Source organism: Phasianus colchicus, chromosome 2, assembly GCF_987193195.1.
Source record: "Phasianus colchicus chromosome 2, bPhaCol1.hap1.1, whole genome shotgun sequence".
Taxonomy (NCBI): domain Eukaryota; kingdom Metazoa; phylum Chordata; class Aves; order Galliformes; family Phasianidae; genus Phasianus; species Phasianus colchicus.
In genome coordinates, this window is record NC_143437.1 from 14398304 (window position 1) to 14425571 (window position 27268).

Genomic DNA, 27268 nt, shown 5'->3' on the forward strand with positions numbered 1-27268 from the left:
GGACTCTACAGAGGGCCTTCTGTCCTCATACACTAACTCCACAACAAAAAAGAAATCACACTGTACAACAGAGTACAAGGCTAAGGGCTTTGTCATTTCTGCTCTGTGTGATGCAAACTGCAAGTGTGCAGAGCTGCTGTACAATACACCAAGACTGCAGGAGAGGAAAGCAAGGTCAAGTATATATTTTTAATGGCAAAAAGCCTCAATGCAACTAAGGTGTGTACTATTAGAAAACTGAAAGCTATTTGGACATTCATTACTTCTATTTCAAGACCTTTTATCAATCTTCTAAAACAAAAAAAATGGAACTGACCCTTTCAAACACACAGGTGGACAGCTGGGCTGAAGCCAATGGGATAAGTTTCAACAAGGCCAAATGCCGGGTCCTGAACTTTGGCCACAACAACCCCAGGCAATGCTACAGGCTTGGGGCAGAGTGGCTGGAAGACTGTGTAGAGGAAATGGACCTGGGGGTATTGATTGATGCTCAGCTGAACGTGAGCCAGCAGTGTGCCCGGTTGGCCAAGAAGACCAATGGCATCCTGGCTTGCATCAGGAACCGTGTTGCCAGCAGGAACGGGGAACTGACTGTCCCCCTGTACTCAGCTCTGGTGAGGCCGCACCTCAAGTACTGTGTCCAGTACTCACAGGGGAGACCTTAATGCTCTCCATAACTACCTGAAGGAAGGTTGTAGGGAGCTGGGGGTCGGCCTCTTCTCTCATGTAACTGGCGGTATAACTAGAGGGAATGGCTTCAAGCTGCGCCAGGAGAAATTCAGGCTGGACCTTAGGAAATACTACTTTTCTGAAAGAGTGGTCAAGCGCTGGAATGGGCTGCCCAGGGAGGTGGTGGCATCACTGACCCTGAAGGTGTTCAAGGAACATTTGGATGCTGTGTTGAGGGACATGGTTTAGGGAGAACTATTGGCGATGGGTGGATGGTCGGACTGGATGATCTTGTAGGTCTTTTCCAACTTTGGTGTTTCTGTGAAACACATCACACAGAATTGACTACCAGAGGAGTACACACAATCACAGAGGAAGATCACGTTTATAGAGACAGAACATTTTATTTAAAGACCATTATTTTCAGTGCACTATCTTCTGAAGTGTTTAAGAATAAAAAAAATGCCAAAGCATAGTTGGGGAAGGAAACACCTAGGATAAGAAGCAGAAAAAACTCAGCTTGCCCCACTGCAGCTGAGAAGCAATCTGACAGGCACTATGAGAGATCAGTTATCCTCCCAGCAATCAGGCAAGCTCATGTTCTAGAAGCCAATTTTTTGAACTGTGCTAATAATAGGTCAGTCAGCAAAGCAAACGCTGCAGAAATCCAGCCAAACATACATGCAAGCTGTAGATATGAACACAAGACACTTTTTAATTAAGAAAAAGCAGTGAGACTGAAGACTAACTTTCTATAAACCACCGTTCTTCCACTTACCACAAGCCCTGCATACATGAACATAACTAACATCAGGGTGCACAGTGTTGTAGGTTGGAACCACTCTGTACCATGGGCTAAATGAGCACTAGCAGGCTGCTCTCACTTACCAACAAAGGTTTTCTCTAGCAGACAAAGTCAGCACAAAGTCAGCACAGGAGGCAAAGCAGCCCTGTCACCAAGTTATGGCAAACAATGACAGGTATCCATGCCTTCTGACTCCCACCCAGAACCTAATAATATTCATTGCTGTTTATTAAGGCCAAGTATCTACTGATCCATTAGATGGTGTTATGACTACAAGAGATGTGACTCGTATGAAATTTTCTACTTCAGGCACAAAACATTTGAAAGCTTGACATGGACACCCATTAAAGATGCTGCTTCAGGGTACACTCACTAGTGGACTTAGCCACCAGTTTTCTTCAAAGTATTTCAACTGAAAATTGCAGTTGCAGTTTTCACCAGCCAGAGCACAACTGCTGCTTGCACAAAAACTCACATTTACAGTACACATTTTTAAATGTTTAACATTTACTTTTAGCTGCATTCCTTAATCTATTTGAACAGGAGACAATGTGGAATCTCATTGTTAAAGCAAAGTCGTAATTCACTCCCAGTAAGACAGCAAAACTAATATTCTTGCATACTACAAGATGTCTTAGGATTGTTCTCAGTACCAAGAATTTAAGTGCCTAAATTTGGATTTCAGAAGGTTGTAGACTGCCTGGAATCACCATCCCTTATTCACATTCTTTAGACTCCTCATTTCACAAACTATAAACTGGATCTATATTGTGAATTAAATCCAAGCCTTGTTTTCTATTCCTGCCTCCTTCACAGTAATAAAGGAAATATTTAGTAGTGGGAAATGCTCATTAGAGATCTTCTGTGTTTGATGTAGTACCATTTCCCTAATGAGCCTTGAACAATTTCCATGTTTTGAAAGCAGTGATATTTCCTTTTAAAAATAAAATCAGTCTGATGGGAAGTTGACCTGCATGAAATATTTCCTTCCACTTCGCTTTCCTATGGCAATCCCCTAACAACTTCCTCACCTTCTTCTATTCCACTCACACACTATCTTTTCTAGTAGTTGTGAAAAACCACAAAGCTGCAATTTCCATGTGACTGTGAATCACAGTTAAGCTGATTCCCTTGCATGATAGGAGTTAATTCTCTACTCTCAAGTAGACCGCGATTGCAAGCACATGTATGCAAGTGAACTTTCCAGGACAGCCACTCTGGCTGCAATCAGAACTAGCAGCTCAACCTTAGAATGCTTTGCCCTCAGCTGCTTCAAGCCAGTGCAAGAGCCCACAGCCTGAAAATTCACAGACCAGTTAGATTATCTATTGCCAATTTGACCTCTGTTCTGATTCTTTCATATCTGCACCTTCTGTGGAGGAAAAGCTCACTTATAAGATTTCATCTTCCAGTGTCCACATTGCCCAACCTAGTGGCTTCAGCAGTCCCTTAGCATGCAGTTGCATCCTTGAAGAGATTATCTTCCATTTCTCATTAAAAACCTAACAGCCACGCAACTCCAGTTGCTAATATTTACCTGTCATTTTCTTTATCTAAAAAATCCATAGCATATTCAAGCAATGACATCCCTGGTCTCCAGTTCCTCACACCATTACACCAGCTCCTAACATTACACCTCAACGTGTCAACCAAGATGACCACAAAAAGCAGGCAAAGGCCCAGGTATTTGTCTACAGAATCCTACTTTCACAGGCACAGCCCCAGGTCTCTACTTCACATATTCACTCAGCCATCCACGTTGGGTTTTCAGGCCCAAAGATACAGTCACCTAAGGATGCATGAGGAAAAAAGGACCTTCGAGGCCAAAAAAATTCTCCCATTATACATAAAATCACATTGTGCAATCTCTTGAAATGAGAAAGATCTGGCTCAAGGTAAAGTACTTTTGCTACAGGCTTTTGCAGCAAGCTTGTATTCTGTGGCTGAGCTACAACATATTGGTACCAGTTTTGTCAGTGATGTTCACATATACAAACTCCATCCCTGTCAGGAAAAAAAAGAGATCGTGCACTTTCCCTTGAAAACTGCAACTAGTGCGAAGACTAAGAAGCTGCACAGGTTGAGTCTCTCTGGCTTCAGATACTCTGCACCAGTGTTAGCAAGATAGAGCTAGAAGTGTCCAGCACCACAGTGGACTCATCAACCCACCTCCCAAAGACACTTAAAAGCATGAGCCATTAACTCTGCATTTTCTCTTCTGCAGCAGGGACCCCTTCCTGCTAAACCATTTGGTTTGGCGGTGCTATTGCTAACTGCAACAACCAAGGGAGGGAAACTTCAGCCACACATCTCTTCCTACCGAGCACCACAACAACACTTAAAGCAGCTTCTCAACAGAAATCCTGTTGGACAAATGAGGATGTCTATTCTCTTCTATTAGATTAGAAAACTTCAGATTAGAAATCATTGTTAACTCCCCAAGAGTGGGTACCTATGTCAGGTTTCATGACACAGTTTGGCAGCTCCTCATTTCATGTGGATGCAACTAAGCCTCCACCCTCCACATTTTCAGTGTGCTGCCATGCCTGCAAGGTTACCTACCTTTACACTTTTTAAAAAAAGGCAACACTTGCTAGTGAGATAAAGATGTGGGCACATCACACAATCTTCCTCTGACTCAGAAAAACTTGAAGGGCTCTACCTCAAAGACAATCAGTAGTTTTGCTCAGTTTACTTTTTTTTTTTTTTTAAGACAATGTCAGAGCTACAGAGTCAATAGGTAGCTTCTAACATCCATCCGACCACGTTATACAACTTTCAGCTAAAGAATGCAAAAAAACTAATACACAAAGTGGCCAACAATATATATTTCTGGTCCCATTCTGCCCGTTCATCCACTGATACACTCATAGACAGGAATCACTGTCCTCCTCTAGCTGTGCTAGCAGCCTAATCTCATCAAACACTTCCAGCATCTTCTCATTTCCTGAGCAATGTTTTCTGTTATTACTCCTTTTTACTCTGGTAGACTCTCTCTTCACGTGGTTGAGTTTCAATTTATCTTTCTTCAACACTCATGAATAAGAACAAATGAAAGAAGTGACATTCTGCTTTTAAAGTTTTTAAAGGAATTGAGATATGTTTTACTCAGGTCATAAAAATACAACACAATGAATACTGTCTGTTTTTTCTACAGTTTAAAGAAACTTTACTGAAACAATAAGGCATGTAAGAGATACTAGCTTGTCACATTAATTTTTAAAGAATAATTAATATAAAGTCAGCTAGCACACTGCATATAGGTGAAGCAAATATTCCAGAATCTTTATTAAAAAAAGAGCTTAATACTGAAAGCTACAGATGAAATCAGAAAGTTGTCCTACCATCTGTTTAAAATGAAAGCATTTTAATTGCCTCATTATCAGGAAAAATATAGCAAAATGCTAGGTATGACACTATTTTGAAGTATTATCTTTACTGGTGACAGCAAAATCTACTTAGACATGCAAACACACAGTAAGCATATCAAACTGCAGGATACCACACTGCTCCTGTCAAATTGCAAGATCAGAGCTTCCACAGACTTGCTTAGCAGACCTTCATTGCAGCTGAGACCATACGAGGATAGGCAGTGAAGGTGAGCCAAGCATATAAAAATCAAAGAGAAATGGCATATGTGATTAGAAAAACGCATTTGCATTGTAGGTTACTGTTTACTCTGCTGATGATGTCACTTAAACAGAGAAATAGCACCAGCCACTTTTTAATATAAAACCTGTTAACATCCAGAAGTAGCAGTGCTGGGCCTAGGCATCTGGCAGGACATATCTTTGTCCAAATGTATTCAAATGGTCAAAACACAGACAGCCATGAAGGAAAGAAGCAATGCAGATGGATGCATATCTTCCACTGAAGGAATCTTGGGCAGTTTACTGTTTGCCTTGCCTGAAGCTGTCAGATGCGAGAAGGGAAATTCTAACATCCATCCTATACACAAAAAGTAATGCATATCCTTTTCAGGAGCTTGGTTCTTTGGGTAGTCAGAGCTCAATCTAAAGGACTCTTCAGATATACTGCTCTACACCAGACACCATGTATTACTTTTCTTTCTTTGCAGAGAGAAAACAAGAAAACCATGCAAGACCCAGCTTAGCTTAGGAAGTTGCACAGGTACAACCATCTGTGCCCTGAGTTAAAAAAAATTTAACACGTAGAATAACTTTTATGTATTTTGTATCTATTTTAATGATGTTTTCTTGATGGTTTGTTTTAAGAGAACTTTGCTGACAAAGCAACAGGAACCAATGAGCTAGACCTCCAACTTAAAAGCCACATCATTGTTCAGTTGGTAGTTTACAAGTTGAGTGTCTGTTAAACAGGACAACAAAATGGCTGGAAAGACAGCTGCCACTCATGGCTCATCTCCCCATCTGTATGCAAAGATTGCCCAAGAAAATTTGTCAGACGGCCTATGCTCACAAGCACACTTCTCACAGTTTATCACTCTGCTGATGCAAGATCAATCCATCCATATTCAGAAAGCAACAGACCCGTTTATGACAAAAGACAGTTGCTTCAAAAATAATAACTAGGTAAAAAAAAAAAAAGAGAGAAAGCGATCACATAGAGGCTCTATTCTTCTGATACTATTTCCTCAAGTGGTTCCTCTGTCATCACAGGATCACCACTCACACAAAGAAGGAAATGAAGAGAATTTCCTATAATCTCTTTTTTTTAAAATATATTTGTAATTCCACAGTAAATCCAACCATTCTCTGCAACAGCAGAAGACAGCATTTCCTTCCCAGTCCTTGCAACATCAGCACCCCACTAGAAACATTTACTCTCTTCAACTAGATGCTGTTATAATGGGGCGTAGAAATGAGCTTTACCTACTTGTCATGAATTATTAACCAGAAAAATCCCTTTTGTCGCCCTTCACAGAGGCTTGATTTGCAAGTTTAAAAATCAAACTGACACTTAACGTCTCTTGTACAAATACCCAAGCTTTTAAAAAATGCTTGGGGCATTATAAATACATTTTTTCATGAATATGAGAACAACAATTCTATAAATAGCTGTTCTTCACAGAACTGCTTTAAGACATTGTTTTTACAGACAACAGTAGGAAACTGAAGTAGGTCTCAGTGCCAAATATATTAAAAGTTAAATAAACTCTCCAATCAACTCTGGTTTTCCATTTATTATTATAAAGTGTGCCATTATTTTTCAACTTAAAAAAATTAGTTTATGCAAGGAAAGGGACAAATCAGTAGACTGTGCTGTGTTTTGATATAGCTTCTGGGTTGGTATAAATCAGACATATCCTTCAACTTCTTTGGGAATTAACTTTCCATCTTTGGACAAGGATATAACAACACTGGACTGTCAATGCATGAACATGCTATTAACCAGCACCACCTTGCAGAAGCACAAAGTGAGGCAAGGTTTTTACTGCGGCTCCACAATACGACTTCCAAATACACTGACTCAAAACTGTGCTCCATCTCCTCTAAAAAGCAAACACAGGAAGACAAATGACCTAATGCAACAGTAAATTGACTGTACATTCTGCACATTCAATGGTTGCTACCTCCTGAAATAATTTCGGCATTGGTATCTAAACATAAAAACAGCATGAACTTGTGAAAAACAGCTACACAAATGAACAAAAATGAAAAAATATAGGAAGAATAGCACAGCTACGTATTTAGTCACCTTGGCATATACTTCAAAACAAGGCCAATGCTCCAACATCACCAGGTATTCAACAGGTACAACCACTTCATAAGTACTTGAAAATTCATCTGTAGAACACTTACTTTGTTTCAAGTTGTAATACAGCATTTTGCTCTAACAGTTGCAACAATAATTTGACATTACATGTTTCATAATCTTTATGAAACAAATTTCACCCCGTTACTGGGGGTACCTATGCTTTAACCCTGCTGCTGCTCCATAGTCTCCAACAGCTAGAAGCACAAGAGTGCTGATTTCAAGGGGTGACAAGATGTGAAAGTGGTGTAAAGCAGAGATGAATCAAGCCATGATCTTCCCAACAGCTCCCCAGCCATAATAGTGATCTAAGCAAGCTGGAATGTTTTTAAAAGAAAGTAAATGTCCAGTGAGGATTAGTAAGAATTTAGTGACGTGTCTTAGCAGGCACAGCCACAGAACAGTGCAGCACGAGGAAGAATTCAAAGGGAGCTCTGGCCTTTGGGTATTCCAAGACCTGTTATGCACCACAGCCAACATCCTCAGCGTATGGAAAGCAAAACAGAGAAACCACAACTATGAAACAAAACAGCATGCTAAATTGATCCTTGCCTGTAAACTAAAAAAATTTTACATCTCATGGGCCAGACCATTAACATGGCTGCATAAGATCTGTACAGCAGAACTCCAGAATTTCACTTTTCTCTCCATGTTTTACGCACTAGATGAGCCACAGGCCTGTTTATATTTTCTCCCCAGAAGACCAAAGGAACATAGTAGACGAGCATTGCATCAGCCTATGTCAGAACAGGCATGCAAAACCTCCTAATTCCTGCCCATCGTACCACTCGTAGCAGAAACAACCATTCTGGAATAGGGATCTTTCCCTCTTACCTTGTTTTGATCTGTCCAGTAGAAGAAAAATCCCTGTGGATCTGTTCTGAGTATTATTGGAGTCACAACAGTTGAGTCCTAGATGGAAAAAAAATAACACATCAGCATACAGAACACTTAATTATGCACTAGCTACTCTGCCACTCATGTTAATGAATTCCAATAGTACCCCAAAGGTGTCCCTTGCAGGATGCCACTAGAGGACTTAGTATCACCTGCCTAATTTCCATTTTTCTGACATAATGTATTTCCATTACTTAGGAGACAACGTTAAGTAACTCCAAACCTATGAACACATGGAGTATTCCCAGAAAAGCTAAAAGTGGAGTTAAACAGGCATAACATACTGTCAAACTAGAGTCCATATTATGAAGTACTACAGTTATCAGAAGTCCTATCTGAATCCAAATTAACTTATATATATAGATCAAGCTAAACGCCTACAAGCTTATTTAATACCTGAAGTCTGAATTTGCCTAGAAAACCCAAATAGCATCTATTACACTACAGTAAGACTTTCATTGATTACTGTATTTAAAACAGAACAAAAAAATCACCACAACAATCCTACTCTGATGCTTTTAGTAATGGAAGTACATATACACTTCCCACAGATCTGGGGGGAAAAAAAAATCTGCTATGTTAAGATACATAGTTTGGGTAATTTGAAAGCAAGCATCTTTGCAAATGCTAACATTAAGGAGGCCTGATTTCCTACATACATGTCTTCTGACTGGCACTTGGCCCAGGAGATACAGGCTCAAACTAAAGCCTTTCCCACAAGTGGGCATTCATTACATCTCTCACCCTGGGATTCCCTTGTGTCCAACAATAATTGAAATCTACGTAGCCTGCTCCTAACAGGATTCCCTTCTATCCTTGCTCTACCACTTTTCATTACATACGTAAAAACACTGTTGCCTTGAGACCCCTATTTTTTTTTTTTTTTTTTTTTTTTTTTTTTTTTTTTTTGCTACATTCAACTAGAAAGTTATAGGGAACACAGAAAAGGGGAGGAAGACAGGCAGCAAAAAAATAGCTTATGCCTTATCTCCACGGAAAACCTAAGTATCTCCTCAAACAGGATGCATGCTTCTGTTGAAGCGTTTATAGGTATTTTACAGCTTTAGCATCCACCTACTTCCAAAGCAGCATTATGTAAGGTCAGCCTAAATTCAGATCAAAAGCAAATGCATTTAATTGTGGAGGTTTTTTGTTGCTTTTTTGTTAGTTTGTTTTCGTAGTAGCAGTGGAGTTTGTTGGTGTTGGTTATTTGGAGAGGAGGAGAGGAGCACTTTAAGTGCAAATAAAGTTGTTGGAGATGGCAGGCCCATAAACAAAAACTAATATATTAAGTGTCACTTCTGAGGCAGAAAGATAACACTTCTACATTATGCTATCACTGCAGTCCTTTGTGAGGGAATAACAAACTCCCAATAAGGGGCATTCATGAAACAGAGGAGTCTGTATTTCTCTTATGTTGAGAAAAAAAAAAAAAAAGCAAATTCTACACCAAGAAGAAATATAAATTCAAACTTTTAATTGAGCGCACAAATCCTCGTTGTCACTGGAAGATTGGGGATTAACTGTGCCCCAGCACAGCAATACCCCACATGGCTCCACACGAGCTTTCGGAGGCTGGGAACAGTGCAGCTGTCCCAGTCGGTGCTGCGGGCTGCATCCCAGCTGGGATCAAGGCTGTGCACACAGCACCACCGACGCTGTTCTGAGATAACTCTCCTTTTTCATCCTATTTCATTTTTCCCTGTTTCATGTTCCACGCAATCTACGCATAACTATGTAAAATAAGGAAAGAATAAGACTTTAAGTGTCCTTCTGCAACACCATAAGACATATACACCCTGGGAGGACGGACAAAAGTAGAAGGAAGCAATGGGAAACAGGCATGAAGAGATTATGTCTAACATTAATCAGTTGCGGTGGTTTATCATTTCAAATCAGCTGCTTCAGCCCCAAAGCTGTTTGGATTCGTCTGTGCTGATGACATACAGCTGTCAAAGCAATACTTTCCTAGATGTGGGCTGTAAGGTTTCAACTATAATCAGACTCAAAAAAGTGGGGGTTGGGGGGGACAGCCTTAGTATATAGGAAGCCCCATCATGATAAGGATAAAGCTGAGTTAATTTAAGATCCACCATGCTCCAGAAAGATTTTATATTAAAAGTAACTATAAAAAAGCAGCCATACATTACATCTGTTTTCTAAATTAGCTACACTACTCTGACATTAAGCAGAACATAATTAACACACTGATGAACACAAGAACCTCACTCTGTCACACTACACAAACACAGGATCAGAGACTAACTTTGTACATGTGGCTCTGTGTACATAAGTCTTAGCAAGCCTTCCACACAGTTAACAGCAGCAATAAAAGCCATGTGTAGAATGCTTTATATATTCTAAAAGATAACTGCTAAGTCTTCTGAAGTCCCTGCTACTGGGAACCAGACCACTTAGATCTGGGAGCAGAATGGAAATAAGCCCCTTGAGTCAGGCTTGCAAGTTGTGCTGCCCACTCCACATGAACACAGCAGCCTCGGTCACATGGAAGAGGTCTGTGGCTTTTATGCTACTTCGCAATCAGGGATGGCAAAGCTAGGCAATGATCAAGAAGGTACACTGAAAATGAAACTTTACGTACTTTACACTCAAGAAAAAGAGCGCTTCAAGGTTTTGAATTAGAATCTTATTTCAAATGACTCTTGTTTGGTACATTTATTTACAAAAACATTCTACTATCTGGAAAGAAATGTCATTTGTTATCCAGAAGACACATCTGCATCCTGAGATGCATTCATGTTAATACCTCACCCCCAAAGAGCTGACCTATCTCATCACTACCCTAAACAGTTACCAAACGTATACTCCTCTTCAGATGAGGGTAACAGATAGGACAAATGATCTGCACTACTTACCAGCCCTCCATACTCTCAAGATACGTAAAAGATAAAGGAAGAAGGTTGAGGAGAAATGCCTCAAAGGACAAAGAGATGAGAAGCAGAGGTCAATTTCTTCCCCAACCCATTCAGATCCAGAACATGAAAATAAAACAGAAAGGGAGGAAAAAAAAAAAAAAAAAAAACGTAGTGTTGTACATCCCCAGATTCTTGTGACCCCTGCAAGTATAGAAGGAAAAAAGCAGAAGAAGGTAATGAAGGCAAGAATCAAATATGATCAGACAGAGGAGAAGAGGAAAAGCAGAGCATTGCAGTCAGTGAAAATGATTGCAAGTTCTCAGGTTTTGTTAAACGCCAAAGGTGCTTCAGCCAAGCAGGGGCTTGATCTCTGGCTGACTGGCTCTGCAAATTCCTTACACAGAAAGATTTCCAGTGGTCCTATCCTGACAGTCTCACTATGCTGCATACTGCACCAGCCTGAATTCAAGTGAGCATTTTTTAAATGAGTATTTATATTGATCTTTAAACTCCCCCCTTTATTTTTATTTATTTATTTTTTTTTTAATTCAGGCCACTTCTCTATTCTCAGTGAACTTCACAGCCTAAAATAAGTAATGTGTTTTGTTCTGTACTATTTCTTTTCAGCTACCTCAAAATTGATTGCACAGCTTCACACCCTGCAATAGAAATAACATTTTATACTTTTAAGAGAGGTTTCAAAATGACGGAGAACTCCAGGATGCTTACTTCTGAGGCACTGCAGAACACAGGCATAAATGTGCAAACGTGCAGTAACCAACTGATCAAGGTCTAATTTCAGGTGTAGGTCTCCTAAGCCACATCCAACATCAGTGAGCAAAAAGTGCCACCTCCACTTTAATAATACTGACCACCAACTCTCTGTACTTCATTCATTATGTGCTAAGGCAGGCATATTGCCACCATGTTTTATGCCAAGCACAAATCAGTGTTCAAAAGATCAGAACGTCAATAGCATACCTATGATGCAAATAGTGAATCAATCCCATCACAAAGAAGTTTCTAATGGATCCTACAAGGAAATGAAATGCTGCATGTACCTCCTCAACTGCACCATCACAAGTCAGATGAGTTTCAATAAACCATGCAGATACTGCTATTGTTCCCTAAAAACACTTCAGTCAAAAACCTTATCAACAGATCTTTAAAAGAAAAGCACGACAACTTTTACAATCATCTCTTACTACAGATGGGGCTCACAGCACTGCCTTAATAGCCCCAACAACTTCCCTCTTCAGTCTGACAGCTGAACTACCAAGAAGGGAGGGAGAAACTGCCCACATGTAAAGCAACAACCTGCTAAAACAGAAGGCTGGAGAAGGTGAAAAAAGAGCAGGAGATTGGAAGCAGGACAAGAAATGAAAAGTGGCATGCAGTTATAAAGTAGGACTAGACACAGGATTAAAAATGAAAGTCGGGACTCATAAATTGAAATGCCACTTGTTTAACAGGGACACACAGGGAAATATTCTTCACCATTAGAGTGGTTAAACCCTGGAGCAACTGTGCTGATGGCACCACATGACAGGAGCCAGCTCTCTGGTAATTAAGACTAACTTCCTGCAATTTTAAGAGCTACCTCAAGCAGGATTTGTTCCTCAGAAGCAAACAACCCCTGCCTCCTTTCTCGAGGTGTCCACGGTCTTGGGCTAATTACAGCCTTATTTCATGTAGTTTCCATTTGTCCTTCTTCATTGTAGGTGTTAGAAATTATGCAGTCAAGAAGAAAGGAATAAAGAAAGGTATGTAGCCAAATGCCAACTGGGACGATATTATCTCTGCCAGACAGCTCTTATGTGATGATGAGCAAATAAATTAAACCAAACTGTCCATAGGCATAAATGCAGTATTATGATTTGAGGGAAAACCAGAATCGTGTTTCCATGTTTCATTATCTAAGTTTTAGAGATGCTGAGCCCAAATGCATCTGAACTCACTTGGGAGTCATTTTGAACATCTGAGTGTATGATGCGATGCAGTCTAAAAATTAGGTCCAAGGTATCCAATCACAAATTAAAAATCAGTAGTTTTTAATGTTGGTCTATTTTTTTTTAATCTAAAAAAGTACAACTGGGAACACATTTTGTCATCTAGTGGTTCTTGTGAAAATAGATTAAGAGATGCTTATGAAGCATTTACTTTATAACACATAAAAGACTCCATAATGATTAAGTTCATTTCACCAGTCTATTTTAGTTTAAAAAAAAAGTTTGAAGCACTTAAACATTAAAGTCAAGAATGCATATAGCATGCATGGAGCAGACAACTTCAATTCACTGTTAACTTCCCTTTCACATAGAATTCTCATTTGCTTACAAGAGCTGTGTTCCAATTTCCACTTTCCTTAATATTCAGCAACACTCCAAATGCTCAGATTCTACAATAGCAGATATTATCTGCAGCTTAAGCCACATGAAGGCTTCTCCAGATCTTCTGTGGTACACATCTATTCACTCTGCAGAACAAATGCTTTCCTCTTCATGAAATGTTTAATATCAAGAAATGTTAAACAATCTGATCATTGCCCATATTGCAAACAACCCAAACCACAACTTCTATTCGTTTAGGTTAAATATTTTAGATAGCACAGAGCCAGTACTTACTTATTACCGGAAGATGAACAACAAAGAACAGAAAACCAATGAAAAATCTGAAGAGTTTGACTAACTTCTCCCCTCCAGGCTGAAAACATTCAGAAAAAATAAACTGTTTTCAGTTTATTGTTTTAGTTTTCAATACAGAGAACAATAGTTGCTTATTTCTCATGACTCTAATATACTGCAGTAAAACACTTGTGCTGAGTTTAAAAATATACGGGGGGGGGGGGGGGGGGGGGTCAGAATGGAAGCTATAAAAGCTTCCTCCCCCAACCCCCACCCCAACATCTTCAAGCCTTTCTGAATATTCCTGGTCTTCTTTTTGCTGTTTGTTCTCAGCTTATCTCTTTAACACTTGGATGTTACATCTCCTTTAAACTTTCAAGTAAATGTATCCTATACCCCAGATAATCTTCTTTGAAAGACTCCAAACAAATAAAGCCTAACAACTGCATATAGCACTCATCATCTGAACTAAAAACATTTATAAAGGCAAAGAAGCACTCCAAGAGAAATAAGGTATTAAAATTAAAAGATCTGGGCTCATTTTTGCTCCTCTCTGGAATAGCTGATGTTGCAGCCACTAACCAATATTACCTATCAGTAATTTTGTTTCAGTAACTAAAAGTTTCCTTTAAAGAAAAAGAAAAGGCAACCTCAGCCCTCAACTAAGGTAACATTGCACTACTTTACTGTAATAGTTAACTCACAATTAAAAGTAAATCTCATAAGCCACAGAGAAACCAGTCAAATTCTTTATGTAAAGTACATATTATCACCAGTGTAGATAAGAAAGCCTTTAAGCAAGAGCTCAAAACAAAGTTATTTTTGAATATACACCATCATATTAACTTGCTTCAGTACCAATTACTGCATTTGAAAAAGCACACTTCAGCTGTGCTGTGGAGCAATTTGTTAACTCAGTTATACCCATCTTGTTCCCACTGCAAAAAGATGACACAGCCAAGGCAGGATTGAGCCCCTCCAGGCTTCATTCAGATCAGTGCTGAGGCAGTCCTTTATACTCAAGTTTCATTGATCTCCTCAGCTAGCAACATCCCTACACTAAATTCAACCACCTACAGAAAAGCTTTGCCCACAGACTTAATGGCAGCTTTTTTATTTATTCATTTTAGACTGTTTTAAAACTCATCAGGAACAGCTATTACAACCCTTAGTTTCACTACAGCTGAATGAATCAAGTCAGCTCCTCTTCAAGCCTTCCCTCTCCTTGCATAGATGTTGCTTCTCTCTATGAACAGCAGAGCACATCTGTTTGAAGACCACACCAGTACTTTGGAAATTCACTGTCTCTTAATGGCAGTAAAGGAAAAGTGGTTATAAAAATCCCAGATGAAGGCAGCATCAAGAAGCTCAGCTGTTTGCTGAGCCATATGCCAGACATGCACTCGCATGCATCCCCAAAAACCCTATGAACAGTCACTTGTCTTTCACTCATTCAAACTCCAGTTATTTCTTTATATTACTTTGTGAACCCAATCCAGATACAAGAACAATAACTCTAAAGTGTGTTTTCTTGACTATAAGACTGTTATAGATTAAAAGAGAAATAGTGAGAGAGAAAGCAAAATAGGCTAAGAGCCATCAGTCGGATTTTAGTGCTTTACATTCTGATCCAAAATTGAATTTGTGAAGAATCTAGCAGGCATCGCATGGCTGGATGTAAGTGATATTATACCCGGTGCCAACACACGTTCACGTGACTTGAATTGCAAAGCCAAAACTTTTTGTCTCTGATGTTTTTACAATCCAGAAACTGAAAATGGTCTGAAGAGGAAATGGAACATCAAGGTTCCTGAACTGCCTGCCTTCCACCTGCCTGTATTTAACCTTGAGAGGTGACATAACCACTCCCTCTCCTCCGCCAGGATCTTAGCAAAGCTCAGGTAAGGCTTTTCTCTTTCCAAGTGGCCTACCTTGATGCTTGGGGGGGCAGGCAGGAAGAGATGCAGGCATTGGATAAAGTTCTCACAGAGTATGTAGCATGCTTCCCTGCTCTTTGTCAGAGAGGACACTTGTAGAACAACATCAGAACCACAGCTACGTATCAGCAGCCTCAGAGTTACCAATTAGGCACAGAGCTACCAGAAGTACAGGACGGGGTGTCCACGGGTGGGTCTGTTTCCAAGTCTGTAGCACTGCTGCATTTCTCAGATGTGTTCTGCATAGCACCCTGCAGCATCCTTCCAAAAGCTACCAAACACATTCTTTAACAACTATTACTCTATACACCAAGAAATTCCTTACACGCTTCTCGTGCCCTGGTTAAAATTCTTTCTGCATTCTCATTTTTTAAAAGCACTATTTTTCAGTGTTTTAATTTATATCAGCTGAAAAAATTTTGCTCTGGGCTGAAATTTGGTACAAATCATAGGAACGGACAAAAAAACTCCTCTGCTTTATGAAAAGGGAAGAAAAACATTAGTAGAGCCATCTGCAAAACAAGACACCAAGAAGGTGTACCAAAAGGGTATGGTTACAACAGGAATGAGGGATTGGACTCCCATTCATTCTTTGAAGTCACAGATACAAAATGGTGAGCAATAAACACCAGTATGTGAGCCCAGCTTTCCTGATCAGCCCTGTGAGCACAGCAGATCCAAAGTACTCATTATGGTCAATTCCATTCCACGGTTACATTTTGTAGTTTACCATTTCTCATTACAGCATATTGTTTCACTTGGAGTTCATGCATGTGTACTCACACAACAGACCACAGAGGTTCAGATTAATGATCATCCTCCTTTAAAATTCTACAAGCAGCTTCATTTGATAGAAAACAAATACTCTGAAGTTGTTACTGGCTACTCAGGGGCCAACACTTTTCAAAGTCGCTAAATGTGCATTGGTCTACAGACCTCCTTATAGCCAGAATGCCAGAAGAGATCAATTTCCTTTGAAGTCTGATTTTGTGATGCTTTCACTGCTGAGAAAAAACACCATGAGCAAAACACAGGGCTGAAAGGGCAACATGAATACATACACAGAGCATGGTCAGCAATGAGTTAATGCAGGTATTCTGCATCACACAGGTGTAGCTCAATACACATCTATTTCCACAAGCTCCCTGAATTAGCTGATAAAAGCACTCCCTCAGTAACACATCCCAGGTAATATTCATGTGTTGCTCACGATCACCTTTAATCTGAACAGCATACTTTTTGGCATTTTAGCCCTTTTTTATTACTGCAATGCTGACATTTAAAATTGAAGATGTTCCTTCATTCAGCCTATAACATAGAGAATTTGAAGCAGGTGCTCTCCACGCACAGCAGACTTTCTCTGGCTAATCTATGTATGCAGTACAACGCTCTGGAAGTTGCATGCAAATAATTTCAACTGTTGCCTAATGCTCAGAGTCCCATTCTGGAGACATAAATTGCCATTCACTTGACCCCTGCATTTATCTGTTTAAACATCTTGATAACTTACCAAAAATAAAACTACGATGGCAAAGGCTGAGGTTGTTTTGCCTATATACTAATGGAAAAAAAAAAAAAAAGAAAGAAAAAAAAAAACAGACCAAAGAAAATCCTTCCATCTTTCTGACTATCAGACAAGTCATTCAAGCTTAGTTCCATCTATCTTCTCAACAATCATAACCTGTTTCAAAGCACTGTTTATTACTGTGGACAAGGTCAGATTGCTGAGTTTATTAGAAAGGTATCAGCCTTTCCTTGTAAATACAATTCCACTCTACAATTCGTTCACTTCTTTGATGCTCTTTCCTTCCTTGAAAGCGTTTATCACAGGTTTATAAAGGTCAGGATTACACATTTGGCTGCCGGACAGGCTGAGAGCAATGGCAAAACCACAATACACAGCGGAACAACTGTCAGACACACACACTGCCCCTTCTCTCCCCTTCTCCGCTGTCCCTCCAGTTGCTGTTGTGCAAGTCTTTAGTGCAGCCAAATAAACAGAAAAAGTGAGAGCTGTGTTACATCCTTCAAGTTAGCCTCAACAGTTCCCACAACATTCAAACTGTCCAGTGTGCCAGCCTGCCTTCCCATCTGCTCCTCTGTCTCTATATCACAGGCACACTTTTGGGCAAGCACTCTTTGCACAACTGGGGCACTAACACCCAACCTCATACCAGAGGCACAATACTGCAAGAGCAAAGCTAAGAGAGGACACCCAGCCTTTCTACCTTTCTTTTCCACCGCAGAGGATTCTTACTTTCATGATCTGACAAAAAGAAAGCTGACCAGAGCAGGGCTACCTTTCTCTGATAGCGTCCTGGGCACAGCCTGCAAAGGAGGGCAGAACAGCTGCCCCACGGAAGGTAAACCAACAACCACGCCGCTCTACGTGAAGCAACACAAATGAAAGGTGACAGGAACCAGCAAGTGGCAAGCAGGTGAGATTTTAAGGCAGATCCCGGGTTCCAACTAACCGAGGAAGGAGAGAGGCGGGAATACCCGACCGGATAGATAACGTGCCCAGAGCTGGGCAACGCCACCAGGCCAGGGAAGGCAACGGGAAGGGCAGATGGAGAAAGAAAGAGAGCAGCGCAGGCTCCGCTCGCACCGGCCAGGGGACGCGAGCGCGGAGACTTCAATCCTCGGAGAAAGTTTGGGCGCGCGAGGCCGGCGCTTCAGCAGCGCCCCCCGGTGCGGCTCGGACCCCGCGAGGCGACGGCCCGCCGGACGAGGGCCCCGGCCGAGCCGAGCGGCCGCCAGCTCCCGCCACCTCCACCTGCCCCGCTCAGCGGGCACGGCGCCCGCGGGGCGGCCCGGCCGGGCGGTCCGACCGCCGACCCGTAGGAGCCGGAGCCTCCCGCCCGCCCCGTGCCGCCGCGGAGCCGCGCCGCGCCCGGGCCGCCCGGCGCGAGCGAAGAAGCTACTCACATCGTCCCACTTGACGAATTTGACGCCTTTCTTCAGCGTGTCGGAGACGCAGACGGGCTTGAGCTGCAGAGCGTGCACTCCTGGCTGCGCCCCGGCCATCTGCACCGCATCGACGCGCTCGCCCCGGAGCGTAGAAGCCGCGGGAGACGGCGGCCGCCTCGGGAGGGACGGCGGGGCTCCGGGAACAGCCCCGGGAGGGAGGCCGGGAGCCGCGTTCTGCGCGCCAGGCGCGGGCGGAGGAGCGGCCGCCGAGCCGGAGGGCGAGAGGCTTCACCGGTGCCCGAGGAGAGACCCGGCGCGGCGGCGGCCAGGGCGAGCCATGCGGCGGCACATCCCCTATATACCGCCGCTCGCCGCCACGCACACGCCCGCTCGCTCTCACACGCGCAGGCAGGGCACGGCGCGAGCGGCGCTGCCCGCTCCCCGCCCGCCCCTCCTCCGCCTAGCTCGGCCCCCGAGGTTCCCCCGCGCGAGGTCAGCGCGCCGCGCCGGCAGCGCTGCGGCGCCACCTGCCGGCCGCGGCCGGGAGGGAGCGGCGCCGCCGCGGGACGCGCCGCGGGGTCGGGCCGGTGGCGCGGCGGGGCGTCGGTGCCGGCCTCGGGCCGCTCTCGTGGGGCCGCCCGGCCCAGCCGCCCCGCGGAGCGCGGCCCGCCCGGCCTCCGGGCCGCGGCGGGCGGCCGCCGCCCTCCGCCTGCCGGTGCACGGGCCCGCGCCCCGGGCCGAGGCCTAGGCCGGCTCCGATCCCGGGGCGGCCCTCGGGGGAGCGCGGGGATGGGCGGAGGGACGGGCCTCGGCGCGGGCTGCAGCGGGGCGCCGCCGTGGGGCGGGACGGCCCCTGGCCTCCGGAGCCCGGCGGCTGCCTTCCTCGAAGCGCGCCGGAGGAGCGGCACGCGGTCTACCCTCGGCCCCAAAACCGGGGAGCTGACACGGAGGCACCGGCCTCGCAGAAGGGCGACGGGGAGACGCGCGACAGCGCAGGCACGAAAGCCACTGCGGGAGAGACGGCCGAGGGTCCCTGCTAACGGCCCGGCGTACCGGACGAGGGACCGAAGGTGAGTGTCTCAATCGCCTGTCCTGCCGACGGGAGAGATGGACGACGAGTGGGACCCCCTGCCGACACCAGGCTCCGCAAGGTGTGAGCGCGAGGGCGTTATTTGAAGGGAAAGGCACGGCACGTTTTCCGGGATAAAAAGCGTAATGGCAGGGCAGTACTTAGACCAAGTGATGAATGGGGCAGCAAAAGAGGAACGACTCTTAAAGAAATGGTGCATACAATTCCCATCATGACTGTTCTTAAATTGCTTTCCCAAAGCTTTGTGCTCTCACAAAATGAAGCTTCCTCATAATTTCTTAATTCAATTCAGTTATGCTCCACAAAAAAAAAAAAAAAAAAAGACCATGGCAAAATCTCCTTTCACCCAACAAAATCCTAAATCCAGTGCTTTTAAGGAAAGGTTTTTGAAGAACAAAGTCATAAGCACTCCAAAAATGACTTTGTCTCTTTTCACACCCCTGTGCAGCCACAGTAGATAGAAAGTATCAGATGACACAGCACGAGAGATCTCAGATTTCTCTGTAGAGGTTTTCAGTTGACTGTTATGATTTTGGGGCAGAAGGTCAAGCTTCTCCAAGATAAAGCAAACGGTGTAGAAAGAATGTCTACAAAGAAAAATTGGTTTTGTTTCAAAGGAGCATTTTAAAAAATTACTAGGTAGAAAGAAATGTATTATATAAATGGGGGAAAGCTTTTTGGCTTTGTTTGTTGTTTTCTGTTTTGTTTGGTTTCTTTTTTGTAATTGGAAAGGTACAAAGGTGGCATGTCCGACTCCAGATTTGCTCTTAGTTCCTGAGTTGTTAAAGCTTACTGGGCCTCTTCCAACTTTTTTCCCTTCAAGAAGAAACTTTTAATTGCCTTTAGTGGGATCTGCGTCCACACCTTTCCAATAGTCTCTGCAGACAACAGACATGTTCCATGGCCAATTACTCCATTTGCTCAGTTGTTTTGGTACCAGCCTGCCATGCAAATATGGGGCAAAATTAAACTTTGCTCATTCACTGCTGTGATATTTCCCACTGATTTGCTATGACTTAAATGATAACATTCAGGGTTTGACTGCACTGATGTAGATATGGGATTGGTCTATTTTGATGGGAGTAAGGGAGAGAGCTTTTCAGGACCATTTTCACAACTACCTATTCATCACAGAATCACGGAATAACCAAGGTTGGAAAAGACCTACAAGATCATCCAGTCCAACCATCCACCCATCACCAATAGTTCTCCCTAAACCATGTGCCTCAACACAAAATCTAAACGTTCCTTGAACACCTCCAGGGTCAATGACTCCACCATCTCTCTGGGCAGCACATTCCAGTGCCTGACCACTCTTTCAGAAAAGTAGTATTTCCTAACATCCAGCCTAAATCTCCCCTGGCGCAGCTTGAAGCCATTCCCTCTAGTTATACCGCCAGTTACACGAGAGAAGAGGCTGACCCCCAGCTCCCTACAACCTCCCTTCAGGTAGTTATAGAGAGCAATAAGGTCTCCCCTGAGCCTCCTCTTCTCCAGACTGAACAATCCCAGCTCCTTCAGCCACTCCTCATAAGGCCTGTGCTCCAGACCCCTCACCAGCTTTGTTGCCTTTCTTTGAACCCGCTCCAGGGCCTCCATGTCTTTCTTGCAGCAAGGGGCCCCGAACTGGACACAGTACTCGAGGTGCAGCTTCACCAGAGCTGAGTACAGGGAATGTATTATACAAAAGAACAAAAATGAAATATTTAAATCCTTAGAAAATAAGAGCAAAGAGCACAGATACTACAGTATCACGATCACTTAAAACCATGCTCACCTAAATTCACAGCAGTCTGCCAAAACCAGCTGTTTGAAAGATGGTGGAGGCATCTCTGGTAGTTTTCTCAGCAAGGCTGTAATACAGTGTTCCCTGACCTAGCCTTCTTTGAATTGTTAGGAAAAAGCAGTTACAATTCACAATGATACCACTTGATTTCTGATGATACCACAGAGCCCTGGGAATCTATTAGCAGGACCATGTAGGCAGTCACCCTATAAATCAGCATTAGCTGTTTTACTTGGATATGATATTTCAAATAAAAAAAACTTTGGAGCAATTTTGTGGCTTTTCAGTCTTAATCTGATGAAGTGTACCAGAACATGGTATTTGGCCAGAGGAAAACATGCCTTTTAAATGGCAGATATCTAATGGATTTTGCGTTCAGAGGAGGAAGAAGCACAAAAGGAAATGACTGCCTACTAAGCAACAATTCTGGAAAGTGCTTAATATTCAGTGTTTGCTGAAATCCTAGGCTCAGTGAAATGAGTGGGAATTCAGTTTCAACCCAGCTAGCTAGCTTGTGTTATCAGTGCTCCTTAATCAGCCTCTGCTCCAGCTAAGAATACATTTTTTGCTACACAGTACGTTTCAAACACTTAAATTCTATGTGCATCTAAATTGAAACTCTTTTCCGCAAAGCGTGGCATCAGTGACCTGGAAATAGGCTACGTTCAGCAGGATCATTATACCCATAAAGAGTACAATTATCATTAAGTGATTGCTCTACGTCAGGCACAGGAAGAAGCAGGCACATTTAATCCAAATGTACAGTAAGGCTCACAAGATACCAAGATTGTTATGCCTGTATTCTGGTTCTTCTTTACTCAGCCGCTTTTAGTTTCATGAAACTGAAATAAAGTTGTATTGCTAATAATAATAATCTTGGCTTTGAAATTATTAAGGTAGTTATTCAAAAATGTACTTATCAGATGGGATACACACTGGTCTTGCATTGCAGGAACTAACTTCTGAATGTTTTTGGTTTTGCAGCCTGTACTGTAAAATGATTGTCTCGTGTAAGTAAGTCACTAGAATGCAACATGCTTGTAAGTCACCATTTGTATAAATTATGTTTATGTATCACTATTTAATTTCCAGAAAATAAGATGAATACACAATACGTTTAGACTCAGATGTGCAAATGGACATTGGCAGGTAAGAGAAAGGCTCTATAATGGATGGCATTGATCAAAGTCAGGTCGAATAAAGATACAGAGAAAGCTACACTGAAGGACTGTATCATGAGGTGATATGAGCTATGCATTAAAATATAGCTTTTTTAACATTGATTTCATGTATGTGAAATATCTCAGTGCCACTTGCTATCCTGAATTTCTTGGTGTAAATCTACATTTTGAAAAGAAGCAGTGTCCCCTGACTTGAAAATGCTTAAGTACACTGGTGCACTTGGTGTGCAGAGAGTTAAACATAAGTGACAGTGTTTGCAGAATTTGGGATTAAAGATAAACTCATCTTCAACAGAGGTATATTATCCTAATTGCATTTTAAATTGGACCAAATTATGCTTTAATTATCAGTGGGAGCAGGATCGTTAACTTGTACAGAGCAACTTTCCAGAAAAGAAAGGAAGAAAATGTGACCCTATATCTCTGGTAAAAGCACCGTCATTCTGAGAAAGGCACCTTTCAATTTGTTTAGACTAGAAAACTCAAATCTTTCCACTGAGAGACAAATATAAGGCAAGGTATAGTGAAGCTGCCTTGTAGATGACTGTCATGTCAAAAAATGAAACCTACTAAAGGTAATAGCCCCAAGTGAGATTTTTTTTAGTCACTCATTTACTATAAGAATTCACCTATTATATTAATACTTCCATAAATTTATGGCCAGTAGCCATAGATATGTTTATATTAAGTTTGATCAATTTATTGATGTCATAGGTAAATAACATCAGCAGACTGATATATCTTTCATCTTTATGAGTAAAGCTGATAACTTACGTGGCACAGCCACTCAATCAGGTGACTCTAAAAGAATGAATATAAAATTCTGGCACACAAAACACCACCATAGCAACAAAGACAGCCTGGCAACAGCAGCTGCAGCACAAAAGGAAAATTGGAAGGGGAGGGAATGATCTCGAAAGTCTATTTCTTGTCAAAAGCATTTTAATTTTTTTTCCTTCCCATCAGCATCATAAAATGTCTTTAAAATAATGAGAGAATAAAGATGAATGCACAGTGTTTGGAATTGTTTATGACACAGGCTGTAGCTTTGTGTATATGAAATGACTGTTACACTCTTACACTTCCTGGGACCATATTTTACAGTGGATAAATTGTCCTGGTACACAGCTGGCACCTGTAGATCTCTGTGCTGCAGGAAACCGTACACGGCTCCTCCATACAATGCCCTGTCTGAGGGTGAATGACTCCCTGATGGCTTGAGCAGAGAATTCTGCTGAGCAGACTTTTTGACCCACTGGAACCTTAGACTCCCAGCATGACATTTCATGCCATGGTAGTTTATTACTGTAGAAATTAGCAGAGTTCCATGCATGTACCTTTTGCACATGCACTTCATGTACATTGTCAGAAGCTGAAATTGATCTGGATGGAAATATTTACCTTTTACTCAGAAACTTTCCTTACTTTCCCACTAACCCTGTCAGAGCCTTGAGGGCACTAAAGCTGTAAAGGTCCTGACCTTGGGGTCTTTTCCCAGCCCTGCCCATGGCACAAGGCCCCATTTCTTCTCAGCTTGGGACCGTCAGTCGCTGCCCAGAGATGCTGAAGAACTGCAGTCATCAGCTCTGCCACAGCCCTGTGCGTGAGCTGCTGCTTGGCCCAGCCCCATGGGCCAGCCATCCCAAGGCTGTATCTAGCCGTGCTTCCTCTCACTGGGCCTGAGCCTGCACCCTGCCCACAGGCCGACATCCTTTCCCAGTCCCAAGGTTCCGGGTGCTCTGAACTGGGAGCTGCTCCCTTGGCCTTCCCAGCTTTTTTAGCGATGGCAGAGGGATGAGCACTGGCTGCCAAGATCCTATCCCATTGCCCCCTGCCAGGAGAACCTTCCCAGCAGTGGTGCCCAGCACTGTTGTCCCCAAGGATCCATTGGCCCTTGTGTTACCATGACATTCCTTGCCTAACCTCTACTTTAAGCAAAACTATTACCAGAAAAACACTCAATTACTGTAACATTTGCACAGTTAGAGTCATAAGTCAAAAAGCCAGTAGCTAGGTTCCCTGGAAAAAAAGTGTTAATTCACCCTTTGCTACATAACATAACCTGCTCTTGCTTCTGTATTTAGTTTATAGCATCTTTTAACAGCATTTTTTTGCAGATTGTTGTAACTTGCCTGTAAAACATGCAAAATATTTAAGAGTGTTGAATAAAGTTATTTGTGAAGGACTTCACCTTACTAGATTTGTTAAATCACAGCTGGTCTAAACTATCAGAGGTTCACTATCTTCAAAGCTGAGAGTTCACTTACACCACTGTCATGTCTGCACCTTTTTTTCCCTCTTTCTTAATAATCGTGTGGGTAGATTAGAATCAGCTGGAAAGCAGCCCATCTCACCTGCTTTTATTTACATTCAATTTAGCTGTGAGTTGAACTAAAAGACAAAAATAAGATGGGTTGCAAAGCAGGCATTGCAATGAAAACAGTCTTTAACCACAACCCTTCTGGAAACCAAAACTTCTGTGCTTCACACTTTGTAGTTGCCAAATGAATGTGACAGTGCTCTGTTCTTCATGCAGTTAGAAGAGGGAACTCCCTGGTTTATTCTTTTCTTGGAGCGTCTTAGAATTACAGGAATCCCCTCATGGTGTCTTTTGGGAATATAATGAGAGTCAGTGAACTTTGCCTGGACTCCCTTCTCTAATTCCCCCAAGCTGGGACAGGATCCTGTCTTTAGATAGGATGCAAGATTATGAGCCTGAAAAACAGAATTATATATCTCAGATCTGTTCTAGTCTTTTTTCCATAAAGAGATGACTGTGTTGTCCATTTAGACTCTTAAGTTCCTAAAGGGAAGAAACCTAACATACCTATGCTCAGGATTTCTAGATACTACCCATAGCATAGGTTTAAGTAGCTTAAAAAGGAAGCACAGTAGGAAGGTTTTTATAATTATTTCAGATAATACAAATTTAAGGAGAATTTTTTTGTTGTTGAGTTTATTTGATTGGCAATTTGATGCATTTGCAAGGTGGTTTGGTTTTTTGTGGGTTTTTTTTTTTTTTTTTTTCCTAGATTTCACAAATGCTTTTATATCTTTTGATACTTCTCACAGATTTAGCCAGGAAGATTTTGATGATATGTCTTATCCTGAAGTTAAGCAGCTCATTTAAAATTTTACATCTTGCTGTAATCGACAAACATTTCATTTCTTCTTTCTTCCCTTTTTAGAACTTTTAATGCACTATTCTGAATCATCAGAGACTTCTCATTCCCATTCTGGCTACTTTACAGAACTTGCAGTTGTAAAGGGTGAAATTCCATGACTGACAAAACATTAGTCACAAAGCAACAGAACACCATTTACGTAGTTGAAAGCAGTTGCTCTAAACTGTATTTCTGAGGCTTGGAGCAATTTCTGTAAAGCTTGAACAGTAGCTCTTGAAATTAATTGTAACTCTCCACGGGAAAAAAAAAAAAAGAAAAAAAAAAAAGTTGAAAGCTAATTAGCTGATTTAAATTTAGTTCAGTTCTTAACATTAGTTATCTAAAAAACACTGTGGTCACTAATGAGGTATCTGCTGAAAGAAAGGACTAGTTAAGCTACAGTCTACTAGCAGAAGAAGTGTAACTGCCAAAGTCTGAGGACGATGTTTTCTTTTGTGACCAAAAAACTGGAGTTAAACCTAAAAAGCCAAAAGCTATTACAGCCTATCCAAACTCTTATGCTGCTTAATCACTAAGTATTTAAGTGAAGTTTAGTTTATTCTCTTGAAAAAATAGATCTGTTCACGATCTAAAACCATAGCTGATTTTGTAAGCCAAGAATTTCAGTAAAAGCTCTGACACTAGGAATACAGGTTCAGTGAATGGCTCGGTTGTTTTATCATAGTGTGAGTGTATGGCAAGGAAAAGCACTAAGAGGTAAAGCAGCCTGGGAGGCAGACTGCTCTAACAGGATGCCCGCTGAGCAATCAAACAACGTTTAGCAACCTCCCAACCAGAAGCCATTGTTAGAAACACAAAGCCATTGTCAGAGAAAGGTAGGAGGTTAAGTGGAGGAGGAAAAATGCCTTTTTGAAAAAGACCACAGGCTACATTGTGATATTCCTGATCAAAACATAGCTAACGGGAGAAGGAAAGAGAGAAACAGGCAATGTGTGTTTTTTCTACAACAGTTCGAGATGACCAACAAACAGTGCCAATCTTTTTACTCCCATTTTCTCCTCAAATTTGATATTAGACATTAAGCTCAACACTACCAAAAGTTCTCTTGTTCCAGAAAGATGGAAATGAAGAGGACTAATAGGTCAAACCAAAGAACCCGATCAAATTTTGGTCAAAGTCATTCCATCAGTTTAAACACGAGTTTTGAAAGTAAATAACTTATCTTACAATTATCTTTCTATGACATTATGCAACAGTTTTGATTAAGCAGCTGATGATTAATTTAGAATTCAACAATCATTTTCCCAGTAGTCTTGTAAATATATAACGGTCATTACATATAATTTCAAATTAGAAAGAGCAATTACTGCAAAATCTCAAGTTTCAAAACAGCCAGCAGATACAGAACTATGAGCAAAACCAAGCTAAAAAAGAACATCACAGACTATAATAAAGAATTCCTCTTTACTTCTCTGAACAAAGAGATTTGCAGTAATTATAGAGAATATCTGGCACATGCACTGATGTGAATTAATAATCCCACTGTTAGTGTTTCCAGTATTTCATAGATCATCTGCAAGCTGACTATGCTTACAAAATTAATCTCAATCTAAATGCCAACTAAACAAACTA

At 42.0% G+C, this 27268-nt stretch overlaps 1 protein-coding gene across 5 annotated transcripts in view; it reads right to left on the bottom strand.

Moving 5' to 3' along the window:
- PLCB1 (phospholipase C beta 1) overlaps positions 1-18896 on the bottom strand; it is a 376089-nt gene extending 357193 nt beyond the window's left edge. For 4 of the 5 annotated variants that reach the window (XM_090134858.1, XM_031597889.2, XM_090134863.1 and 1 more), the window contains exons 1-2: positions 18473-18895; positions 8045-8122 (exon numbers count right to left, since the gene is read on the bottom strand). In XM_090134858.1, the coding sequence (XP_089990984.1) occupies positions 8045-8122; positions 18473-18571 (177 nt within the window). In that variant the 5' untranslated portion in view covers positions 18572-18895. Of the gene's footprint in view, positions 1-8044; positions 8123-18472 lie in introns of all 5 variants that reach the window. The other variant, XM_090134860.1, reaches the window with a different exon arrangement.
- Between the last annotated feature and the right edge of the window lie 8372 nt (positions 18897-27268).